Source organism: Triticum dicoccoides, chromosome 6B (assembly GCF_002162155.2).
Source record: "Triticum dicoccoides isolate Atlit2015 ecotype Zavitan chromosome 6B, WEW_v2.0, whole genome shotgun sequence".
NCBI classification, from domain to species: Eukaryota; Viridiplantae; Streptophyta; class Magnoliopsida; order Poales; family Poaceae; genus Triticum; species Triticum dicoccoides.
This window is the reverse complement of record NC_041391.1, coordinates 585,680,011-585,691,710: the sequence shown is the minus strand read 5'-3', so window position 1 is coordinate 585,691,710 and position 11,700 is coordinate 585,680,011. Positions and strand designations below refer to the sequence as shown.

General features: G+C 49.6%; 1 protein-coding gene across 1 annotated transcript in view; it reads left to right on the top strand.

Moving 5' to 3' along the window:
- Nucleotides 1–11,700, top strand: part of LOC119320286 — a 19,442-nt gene that overhangs the window by 3,280 nt on the left and 4,462 nt on the right. The window contains exons 7-17 of the mRNA XM_037594405.1: nt 290–355; nt 762–910; nt 988–1,058; nt 1,332–1,517; nt 1,600–1,641; nt 2,293–2,391; nt 2,703–2,792; nt 2,909–2,984; nt 4,498–4,594; nt 4,689–4,758; nt 4,871–5,047. Of these exons, the coding sequence (XP_037450302.1) occupies nt 290–355; nt 762–910; nt 988–1,058; nt 1,332–1,517; nt 1,600–1,641; nt 2,293–2,391; nt 2,703–2,792; nt 2,909–2,984; nt 4,498–4,594; nt 4,689–4,758; nt 4,871–5,047 (1,123 nt within the window). The remainder of the gene's footprint in view (nt 1–289; nt 356–761; nt 911–987; nt 1,059–1,331; nt 1,518–1,599; nt 1,642–2,292; nt 2,392–2,702; nt 2,793–2,908; nt 2,985–4,497; nt 4,595–4,688; nt 4,759–4,870; nt 5,048–11,700) is intronic.

The following is an 11,700-nucleotide window of genomic DNA, read 5'->3' as shown; positions in this document are numbered from 1 at the left end:
TTCTGTATGGCTCCACGTGAGGTGTACACAAGGACATGATGGACTAGTTCGGGTTTGGTCTTGTGTTTACTGGGTGGATTTGTTTTAAGAGTTGGCCATCTACACATATGCTTGCGTAACAGTATTATTGTCCATCGTATTGGTGAAACTGGGAAAATACACTTATCTTGGTCTCAGGAGTGCATGCTGTCTGTTATTTGTACTGCATCACCACCTTTTATTTTTACGGTGGTTCCCTTCTGAATTGAGCTTCATCACGTTAACACTGATATGTACCATATATACACAGGATCATTTTGGGGAAATTACCTACTCAAGATGGCTCGAGAAATGCGTATACTTATATTAGTGGCAGGTGGGTGGGTCTATCTTTATCGCGTGGAACATGATAAAATGATTTTGGTACTTGGTAGTTCTGAGCCCCAAGGCAACATTGTAATCTGAATTTCATGTTTTGGATTTCCTGTATTATTATTATTATTATTATTATTATTATTATTATTATTATTATTATTATTATTAGTATTGCAATATATTCATGTTAAATGTATCAAGAAAAATATGTCTTGTAGTGACTTAGTCGAATTTGGCACTCTTTCTGTATACTGTCATATTTGTCTAGAGTAGGTTATTTACCTTTGGCGTTGCTTACCATGTATCCTAAAATATAAACAAATGCAGTGTGTTTTCTCTTACTTTTTTGCCTGTACACATTCTCGTTTATTATGATCAAAAACTGTTTCCAACTTTACATATTGCAGGACTCTGTCAAATGGGCAGCGCGGAGAAGTATATGAGATCAATGGGGATCAAGTAGCTGTCATATTTGACCCTCCTGCAGAGAAGCTGCTTGATGGTGACGAAAATAGCAAGGAGGAAAATGCAAAACCATCTATTTACTGGGTTGATGGTATACCCCTACTCTGTTTGATCGACAGTGTGATATGATTATTTCAGGCACCTTCATCTGGTTTCCTCTTAATTTAGCTCAAGATATTGCGCATGACCATGATATTGAATCAGAAGATTGGCATATCGCAATCGAAGCACTTTGTGAGGTGATTTGTGAAAATATATATTTGGCATATACTCCCTCCGTTCCTAAATATAAGTCTTTTAAGAGATTCCACTACAAACTACATACGGATGTATATAGACATATTTCACTCATTTTACTCCGTATGTAGTCCATAGTGAAATATCTAAAAAGACTTATATTTAGAAACGGAGGGAGTATATTTTTTCTTAGACTTCAGAATATTTGTTCATTTCTTGCCGGTCTCATTTGATAAGTTTACCTGCTCCTTTTCTTGCTTATGATTCTTGAATAGGTTCTTCCATCTCTAGAGCCAGTCATTGTCTACTTTCCAGACAGTTCCCAGTGGTTATCTAGAGCAGTACCAAAATCAAATCGCACGGAGTTTATCCAAAAGGTAGACGAAATGTTTGACCAACTCACCGGACCAGTAGTAATGATTTGTGGGCAGAACATGCTGGCAGACAAGGATAAGGAACCTGTAAGCTTTAGAATTCTCGTGTGCTTAACTTCGACTGATAAAACATTCTCTTAGTTCTTATTTTTGTTTTGGACATCTACAGCCAACACTGAGGTTTCAGGATCTCACTCGCCTGTCTTCACTGGTAATTATCGATATTCGATTAAATATACTATGTACACGCTTATTTTCTGGAGTATATTTTCGTAATCAGAAAATAACTACTTCCCTCCGTCAGCTTTGTATTTTCTTGTGTGATCTGCTCTTACATTAGAAGGCACAAACTCATAATGTTATTTCTTTAGTTTCTGCATTGCACTACACAATTTGCTGTTGCAAAACATGTTTGTTTTGACTAAAATTACAATTGCACACCAAATATTGGCCTTTTTATGTGGTGCAATCACAAAAAAACTTCTTTAGTTGCTGACGGATGAGAAACATTTTGCGTTCTGTAGTGCATGTGTAGAGAACACGTCAACACGGGTAACTATAATTGTGCTACTAAAACCAAAACTACTAGCTAGCTCCTTATGAAGCATAACTTGCTGTATAAGCATAATAAGGGAAACGCTTGACTCTTGCTGTATAAGCATAAGAAAAATTGGCAAAATGTAGAGTGGCAAAAACAAAATTTTCCCTATTATAAAAGCTCAATAGAAAATAGGCATAAGTTTTATCAATAGCCTTATTCTGCTTTTGCTTTATACTGTCCAAAACCACTTATATATATATGTAATGTTGCCATCTCATATTCTAAAATTGGTGCATAATTATCTAAAATGTCTATATCCAGCCATCGTCCCTGAAGCGTTGGCTAAAAGTACAAAATGATACAAGATCCAGTGATATATCAAAGATCTTCACAAACAGTTTCGTTGTTCCCCTTCCAGAGGTAAGATTCTTTTGCTAATCAAAATCAAATATATTTTTCAAGGAAACACTTGCATTGAAAAGATGTGAGAGTGCAAGCCTCCTAGGAGGTGAGAGTTACAAGGGCTAAACGCCTGATCAATGAACATCCCAGGAGAATCAAAATCATATATGAAGTTATCCGATGCAAAACGAATAAATGAGTGGGTCCTCCATAAACATGTGATTATGTCATCACGGTGTTTTTGGTTAAATCCATGACCTGCTGTGCCTAGAACATTCATCAGGTGGGGGGAAACTCCTGACTCTTGTCTTTTGTTTATTTTATTACAGGAAGGTGAGCAACTAAGAGTTTTCAATAACCAGATTGAAGAGGATAGGAAAATTATTATTTCAAGGCATAACCTCGTTGAATTACACAAGGTCTGGTTACAGTGCTTGTGTGTCCATTTAATTTCCTGCAAATATTTTATTGGAGGAAATGTTCCTGGATTTCTATTTTCTTATGTACTCATGTAAATCGTGATTAATCAATGCAGGTTCTTGAAGAGAATGAACTATCATGCGTGGAGCTTATGCATGTGAAGTCTGACGGTGTCGTTTTGACAAAGCAAAGTATGTATGCTAACATGCTTCAGCTCAGGCATCCTGTATTTTTGTGCAATTTGTTTGACCAAAAACAGTAGGGGAGTCTCTGACAGTAAAATATTATTGATGTTCAAAAAATTTATACAGTGGTATTTACAACAGATCCAAAGCATAATAAACTTACGTACAACAGAATCGTGTTAGGGAGCAAATCTAAGCCTTCAACGGCGGTTTAGGCTCCATTTTGAGCCTATGGGGATGTAAAAGCAGGTCATCCTTAAATAGGATTCTCCAGGAGGTAGTATTTTCAATTTTTCATGTGGTTGATGCCAGACACCATCTTAGACGCTGGTGTCTTACATACATATTTAGAATATTCCTTTCTTTTGAAAATTTCGTTTGAATTATTATCAACCATTACTCTGTTAGCTTTGTGTTTTGGGGAATAGTTCTATGGTTGTTCATGTAAACTATTATTGTTGCCAATGAAGTGCAACTGCCAGTGCCGCAAGCCCACACACAACCCTGGCTGAATAACTCCAAGTAACTGAAATTATGTTATATAATATGCACATATATGGGGCTTAGATAATATATTCAAATAAATGTGGAATATTATTTAAAAATGGAGGACACAAAAATATTGATAGAGATCGGATTAGTACCACTTAGGGATCAACTAAGCCTCCTATGTTAGCGGCACTCTGTGACTCTGTGTATCAATTATTAATCAGGCAATGAGGACAAGTTAATCAGTCCATTATCTCCTGTTCATCATTCCTAACCTATGTTCTACTTTCTAATCTCCTACTACGTGCCGTCCAGCCACCTAGTTTCTTCAAAATTAATTCTGATTTCACCTAGGTGTCCGGCCACCTAGTTTCTTCGAAATTAATCCTGGTTTCACCTAGTTGTCAGTATCTGGCCTCCGGTTTGTTACCATTCTTACTATCCTAGTACCATAGAAACCTTGTAGTGAAGTCTGTTTGCCGGAAATATAATGTTTCTACATGTACTTAATAGCTTAATGATTGATTGAATGATGAATCCATGAGAAGGGGAGCCTTGGCACAGTGGTAAAAGCTGCTGCCTTGTGACCATGAGGTCATGGGTTCAAGTCCTGGAAACGGCCTCTTACAGAAATGTAGGGAAAGACTGCATACAATAGACCCAAAGTGGTCGGACCCTTCCCCAGACCCTGTGGAAGCGGGAGCTACATGGACCGGGCTGCCCTTTTTTTATGAATCCATGGAGGTAAACCAGATAATTTGTTTTCTTTGGAAGGCTAGATTGCAATTTCTAGTAACTGGCTGTAGTTGGCTGGGTACAGGTGGGAACATCTTGTCCTTTTGAATTGATTTCTGTGCTGGAACTTCAGTTGAAAGGGAAAAGTAGATTAACAGACTCTTTTGATGGGCTATGAATACTAAATTTGATCTTGTTTGTTCTTCCACTACTCGATGGGAATAAATTTCCTTCACCAGTTCTAAGGTGGAGGTGAGGTAAGATGAGTACTCAATGAGTGTATTGCACATTGCAGAAGCAGCGAAAGTTATTGGATGGGCTAGAAGTCATTATCTGTCATCAACAGTTCTTCCCTCTATTGAGGGTGACAGATTAACCATTCCACGTGAGAGGTACTCAACTTCAATTTGAACCACAATAGCGTAATTGTGTATTTGATCGATTTATTTTTTCTGGCATTTTACTATTGTTTGCAATTTTGTGAAGTCTTGATTTAGCCATTGAGAGGCTGAAGGAACAGGTTACTAAATCTAAGAATCTTTCTCAAAATCTCAAGGTATTTTGCTAGCTTAGTTAGCTTCCTCACCTTTCTTTTCTGCTACTGCAACCGTAGCCTCTAGCTGCTGTTCCTATATGCCTATCCAAACTCATAAGTTTCCTATCTACAGAATTTGGCGAAAGATGAGTACGAACGCAATTTCATATCTTCTGTTGTACCCCCTGATGAAATTGGAGTGAAATTCGATGATATTGGCGCGCTTGAGGATGTCAAGAGGACACTGGATGAGCTCGTTGCTCTTCCAATGAGGAGACCAGAGCTTTTTTCTCATGGCAATTTATTAAGGGTACAACTTTCTTCCCTGCTAGACCACCACATCACCTTTTTTGTCGGCATGCTATGGGACCTATGTTGCATTTAGATCATTACTGTCTTCTGGCCAGTGAGTTACTTAATATTGTAAAAATCAAGGTTGGCAATGACTTCTTGCAGAATATAGATATATCTGCTTAATATTGTAAAAATCAAGGTGGGCACTAACTTACTGCAGAATATAATTATCTTATTTCTTACTTGAGTTAATTTTTAAATGTCATCATCTGTAGTTAGTGATCATATGATGTGGATGTAGACGTTACTGAACAAATCTTTTCCGACTGTTAGTCTAGTAGAGAAAAATGAGGTTGCGGAACTATCCTAAACTATTTCGATCCTCTTTGAAGCATCTGTTTCATACCATGTATTAAATAAGTATCAGTATAACTAACAAGTGTAAACAAAGTTTGTCTGGCTGTGCACATCTATTGGTTCATATCCTTTTAGTTGACCCAGCCAGAAAATTGAATATATTATCGATCTCTTAAATGTTAAATCCGCCAAACTCAGGTGTTGGTTTACCTGGTTGCATACATCTGTAGGCTCATACTCCCTCCGTCCGAAAATAGTTGTCATCAAAATTGATAAAAAGGGATGTATCTAGAACTAAAATACATCTAGATACATCCCCTTTTATTCATTTTGATGACAAGTATTTCCGGACGGAGGGAGTATCATTTAGGAAAAATTGGGTCTATTGTTAATCACTTGAATGTTAATATGCTAAATGCTAGTTTCTGTTTCTGCTTATGTATGCTTATTATGCTAGTTTGTGTTTAGGGATAGTGCTTATGCTAGTTTCTGTTGAGTGTGTAATTGATCATGAAAACATATTTAATTTCACGAGAATGATTGATTTACAATTAACTTTTGAAGTTTAATATTTAAACCAAATGTTCAGATTCTGCAATTGAAACCATCACTAGTATTCTTACTGTTCTTAGGCACATTCATTGATTTTTTTTTGGTCCTTGCTCCCCCCTGTAGCTTGTGTAGTTTTCGGTCAGTAGTGTGTGTGGGGGGCGCTGGCTCGTTACTCTCCCAGGTCGTGTCTATGTTTGTACTTTTGGGGTTCTTTCCCCTCGTGATTTTCTTCTCCTAATAGATAGCATGCAGTTCTCCTGTATGGTTCGGAAAAAAGAAAAACATATTTTAAGTTCAGTTCACTGAACCGTTAAGAATTTGCATGTATCAGTAGCTGTAGCTTTTTTTCTTCGAGAAAACACAAGAAGAGCTTGCATTTCATTGCTTTGGAAAGAAAGAGAGTTTCAGTTACAATCCTCCTAGGAGGGAATTACAGGGGCTGGGGGCATATCAGTGCACGTCCCAGGTTTGAGGCAAGATGGCACGAAGCCCGAGGGCGCCGGCTCTGGCCCAGAGGATGGCCTCGTCTTTTGATCTTCGTGAGCAGGTCGGTCGTCGAGGGCTGGCCTCTGTTGAAGACGCAGTCGTTGCGGTGCTTCCATATCATCCATGGGACGAGGAGGGTCGCGGAGGCGAGGCCCTTGCGCATGGGCATTGGGGTGACATGTCGCGCCGTGCGCCACCAGTCGTTGAGGGAGATCTCTCTGTCGGGCGGGGCGCAGGGAAGTTTGAGCCAGTGCAGAACCTCATGCCATATCTGCCTGGTGAAGGGGCAGGCGAGGGTGAGATGGTGCATGGTCTCGGGGGCCTGGTCGCAGAGGAGGCAACGTGCGGGGTGCTGCAGGCCGCGGCGGGCGAGGCGGTCGGCAGTCCAACATCGGTCCAGGCAGGCGAGCCAGTGGAAGAAGCGGACGCGTGGGGGTGCCCAATTCTTCCAGGTGAGCTTCCATGCATCGCAGCCCATGGAACCATTGAATGTGGCGAGGTAGGCTGATTTGGCGGAGTAGACGCCGCTTGTGTTCCACTTCCAGGTGAGGCGGTCTGGCTCGGCGGAGAGGGTCGTGGCGCTGATAGCCTGCTAGAGCCGTAAGTATTGCCCAATCTCGTGTATGCCGATCGTGCCGTGTATGTCCCGTGCCCACTGGTTGGCCTGGAGTCCATCGGCGATGGTCCTGAGCTTGCGGCGGCGCTTGGGGATGCAAGCGTAAAGGAGTGGCGCGATCTCGCAAGCAGAGCGCCCGTCAATCCAGCGATCTTCCCAGAAGAGTGCCTCCGTGCCGTTCCCGATTTGCATGGTGGTACAAGCGAAGAAGAATGTGCGCTCCTCGGCGGTGAACTGCAGGTCGAGGCCTGCCCATGCTCTGGTGCTGTCCGTGCGACTGAACCACAACTAGCGGGTGCGGAGCGCGAGGCTGGTCCGGCCGAGGTCGCGCACGCCGAGGCCACCGAGCGAGAGTGGCCCAGCGACACGTTACCAGTTGACATGGCAGTGGCCTCCGTTTGCCTCCGCGCGTCCAGCCCACAGGAAGCCGCGCTGAATTTTCTTGAGTGCGCGGATGGTCTTCTTGGGTGGCGCGAGGGCGAGGAGCTGGTGGATCGGGATTGCGCTGAGGATGGCCTTGACGAACGCAAGGCGGCCGGCTTTGTTCATGAGATGCACCTTCCAGGCGGGTAGCATGCCGGCCGTTTTGTCGACGACGGGTTGCAGTTGTGTGGCCGTCGGGCGATGTAGAGTCAGTGGGATGCCCAGGTACGTGATCGGGAACTCGGCGAGGGGGCAGCCCAACAGGTTGACAGCGGCCGCGACATCGTCAGCGGTGCATCGGATCAAGGTGGCAGAGCTTTTGGTGTAGTTGATGAGGAGGCCTGAAGCTCTGCCGAAGAGCAGCAGGATGCTCTTGACGGCAGTGATGTCGCCAATGGTGGGGTGGTAGAATAGGATCACGTCGTCGGCGTAGAGGGAGACCGAGGGGACCGGGCGCCGGGGGTGCAGCCGCTGCAGGACGCCCAGCTCCGTGGCACGGCGTAGAAGGCAACCGAGCGTGTCGACGGCGAGGACGAATAGCTGCGGGGACACGGGGTCGCCCTGGCAAAGGCCACACCGGTGCCAAATGGTGGGGCCCGGGTCTCCGTTGATGAGCACCTTCGTGCTGGCCGAGGAGAGCAAGATGGCGAGCCATTCCAGGAAGCGGTAGCCGAAGCCGTACTGCTGGAGGACCTCGAACAAGAACGGCCAGCTGATGGTGTTGAAGGCACGAGCCAGGTCCAGCTTCAGAAGGGCGCGAGGGGCCCCGAGCTGGTGCAGGAGGCGCGCGGACTGGCGCACGAGGATGAAGTTGTTGTGCAAGCTGCGCCAGGGGATGAAGGTGTTCTGGCAAGTGCTGACGAGGCTGCAGAGCTTCGGCGCGAGTCGAAGCGAGAGGACCTTGGCGAAGATTTTGGTGACGAGGTGAATTAGGCTTATAGGCCTGAAGTCGCCAAGGCCGCGTGCGTCCGCGCGCTTCGGGAGCAGGGTGAGCAGGGCCTGGTTGAGGGAGCAAAAGCCTCGGCCGCGCAGCTCGTACAGGTGCTGGAAAACGTCGACGAAGTCTTGCCGAACAATGGGCAAGCACGCATGCAGGAACTCGGCGGTGTAGCCGTCCGGGCCAGGAGCCTTTCGAGCGGGGAGCCGCTTCACCGCGTTCCAAATTTCCTCGGCGTCAAAGGGGGCGTCGAGGTCGTCGAGGTTGGTGGGCGTGATCAGCTCGGAGAGGTCGAGGCTGCAATCGCGGGGCGCCTCGTGGCCGAGCAAGGCATCAAAGTGCGCGTAGGCCGCGGCCGCCATGTCGCAGGGGGCGGAGATCGGGACGCCGTCCACAGTGAGGCTATGAATCCGATTCTTCTGCCGACGATACGTGCATTGCCGGTGGAAGAATGATGTGCTGGCGGCGCCGTCCTTTAGAGTTGCGATGCGGGCGCGCTGTCGGGCGATGGTGCGCTCGAGAGACGCAAGGCCGAGGTAGGAGGCCTTGATCTGCCGTCGGAGCCAGTCTTCGTGCGGGGACAGGGTTCGGCTCTCCTGCGCCGTGTCCAGCCTGAGAAGGAGCTCCCTGGAGATAGCAAGCTTGAGGCGAACGTTGCCCACAGTTCGCATGCTCCAGCTAGTAAGCTTGCGCGCGGTGATTTGCATGCGCTGCATGAGCCGCCGGAAGGGGTCGTCGCAGTGGGTGGAGTGCCAGGCGCCCGCCACAATATCGTGGAATCCATCCAAACGTGTCCAGAATTCCTCAAAGTGGAATCGACGATGACCTGGCGGCACCGGTTTGCAATCGAGCAGCAAGGGGCTGTCATCGGAAACAACGGAAGCTAGGCATCGGAGATGGCACTCCCCATGCAGTTCCTCCCAATCGGGGGTACAAAGGACGCGGTCGAGGTGCACCAGGGTAGGGGGTGATTGCTCGTTGGACCACGTGTAGCGCCGGCCGTTGAGGTAGACCTCTTTGAGCGCAAGGTCGTTGATTGCACGCCGGAAGCGACCCATCATGCGGCGATTGAGGTTGCCATTGCTCTTGTCTTCGTCGCGGTAAATAAGGTTGAAGTCGCCGCAAAGCATCCAGGGGCCGTTGCAAGCCGCCCGGACGTCGCGTAGCTCCTGTAAGAAGGCGATCTTGTCGGCGTCTAGCTGCGGCCCATAAACCATGGAAATCCACCACGGCGTGCGTGCGCCGGAGGGGGTGGACACCTTGGCCGTCAACGTGTGTGACGTGAACTCAGGGTCCGAGATGGCCACCTCCCTGCTTTTCCAGGCAAGCAAGATGCCGCCACGGGTGCCGGCCGCGGGGAGGTAAACATAGTCGTCGAATTCCGAGCCAAGTGCTTCGGGGACAGTCGACGAGCAAACCAAAGCCATCTTTGTTTCTTGGAGGCAAAGGATAGACACATTAGCGGTTACAACAAGTGAGCAAACGGCGGTGCGGCGAGCGCGCGCGTTGAGGCCGCGCACATTCCAGATCAGAATCTTGGGCTCATGATCCATGGAGAAGAGGTCGACAGAGGGGCGCGGGGGCGCGGTCATGCCTCTATCAGGCTGCCAGCGACCACCGTGGTGATCGGCGCAACCGTGGGATCCGCGGGTAGCTCGCGATCAACCAGCGCGACAATGGCCGAGAGGACGGGCAGAGGGATGGGCGTGGCGAAGAGGCCTTCATACGCCTTCATCTCAACCGAAGTGATCCTCTGATCGACCCCGACGATGCCCAGGGGTGCGCAGGATGTGGATCTGCGAGCGCCGTTCAGCTGTTGGAGGGGCTGCAGATTTGCAAGACGGGGAGGCAGCCGAGCGTCCACGCCATGGGGTGAAGTTGGGAGGTACGCGTCGTGGGCGTCTGCCGGGGGTGGGAGGGCGGCATCGATCTGCTTGGTGGCGGCGGCGAGGAAATCTCCCAAAGTCCAGGAGGCGGGCGCCGACGCGCGTGGGCGGGATCGACGAAGGGTGATTGGGGGGGGGAGCGAAGCGTGCGGTCGGGCACGACGACGTGGCGTTGGGCTCGACAGAATGCGTCGTATGCATGCCTCCATGTTGGGCCGCCGCCTGCACGTCCCCATGATGGGCCTCCGCCGGTTCGGCGCCATGATGGGCCTCATGCAGGGCCTCGGGCGGGTGTGGCGTCTCGGCAGCAGACCGGGTCGTGGTTGGCGCGTCCATGCATGGTGGGGCCCCCGCGGGATCCTCCCGTTGCTCTAGCACCGGTCCAGCTGTCGGCGCGTGGGTCGCCAGGGCGGGGATTCGGTCCGTGGACCGGTCAGCATTGGGCGCAGCAGCGCTAGGGGGGACAGCAGCAGAGCGCTGCTTTGCCCCGATAGCGGATCAGCTGCAGGTGTCAAAGGCTGGGAGTCCGGCACCATGCTGGCCAGCGATTGGCCACCCACATGGCTATCCTGATCCCCATGCATGTCGTGGCATGCCTCATCCGGCGCCGTCATCGTGTGGCCCGCCCCAAGTGGGGGAGGCGACGCGGGCAGGCTGGTTGGGGCAGGGTTGGGGGAGGGCAGAGCCAAAGGCCGTCACCCAGCTGTCGAGCTGGTGGGTGGTGGGGTGCGAGTTTCAGGGCGGGAGGACGATGGTGGCGTAGGGGGTCCATCTTTGTCGCAGGCCACCAGCCTTTTCTTTCCCCGACTCTTTCCCCTTTTGGAAAAGTGACGAGAGCCCGAGGGCCCCCCAGCAGCAGGCCAGGGGTCCATCATGCGTGTGCGCCTGGCATCGGCCGTACGACTGCGAGGTTGGCACCACCCGGCGTCGACGGCGACGCCATCGGCACGGCCACGGCGGCTGGACACGCGACATGTCGCGGAGTCGACAGCCATGCCGTCCGCACAACCGTCAGGGGTGGTGGAGGAGCGCCGGCGCTTGCGCCCACGGCGGCGGCGGCGGTGGCGTCCCGCGGCATGCTCGCGACCGACTTTTCCATCGTTGTCGTCCGGTGCGCTGTCATCGCTTGGGCCAGGGCCGTTGCGGGCGGGAGGCTGCGCCGGCCGGCGGGGTGTGGCCGAGGTGAGCATGCCGCGGTCCATGAGCTCTCTGGTGGCGAAGATGAGGAGGAAATCCTCGGGGCGATGCGCGTGGATGGTGAAGTCGTTGGGGAGGAGGTCGAAGGATGCGTACATGACGCTCTCGATGTCGCTGGCGGCGACCGCGGGTCTATCTCCGGTGATGGAGACGACCATCCCACAGCGCAGCACCAATTCGGCCTCCTCCATCTCCACAGAGCGCGGTATGATGAC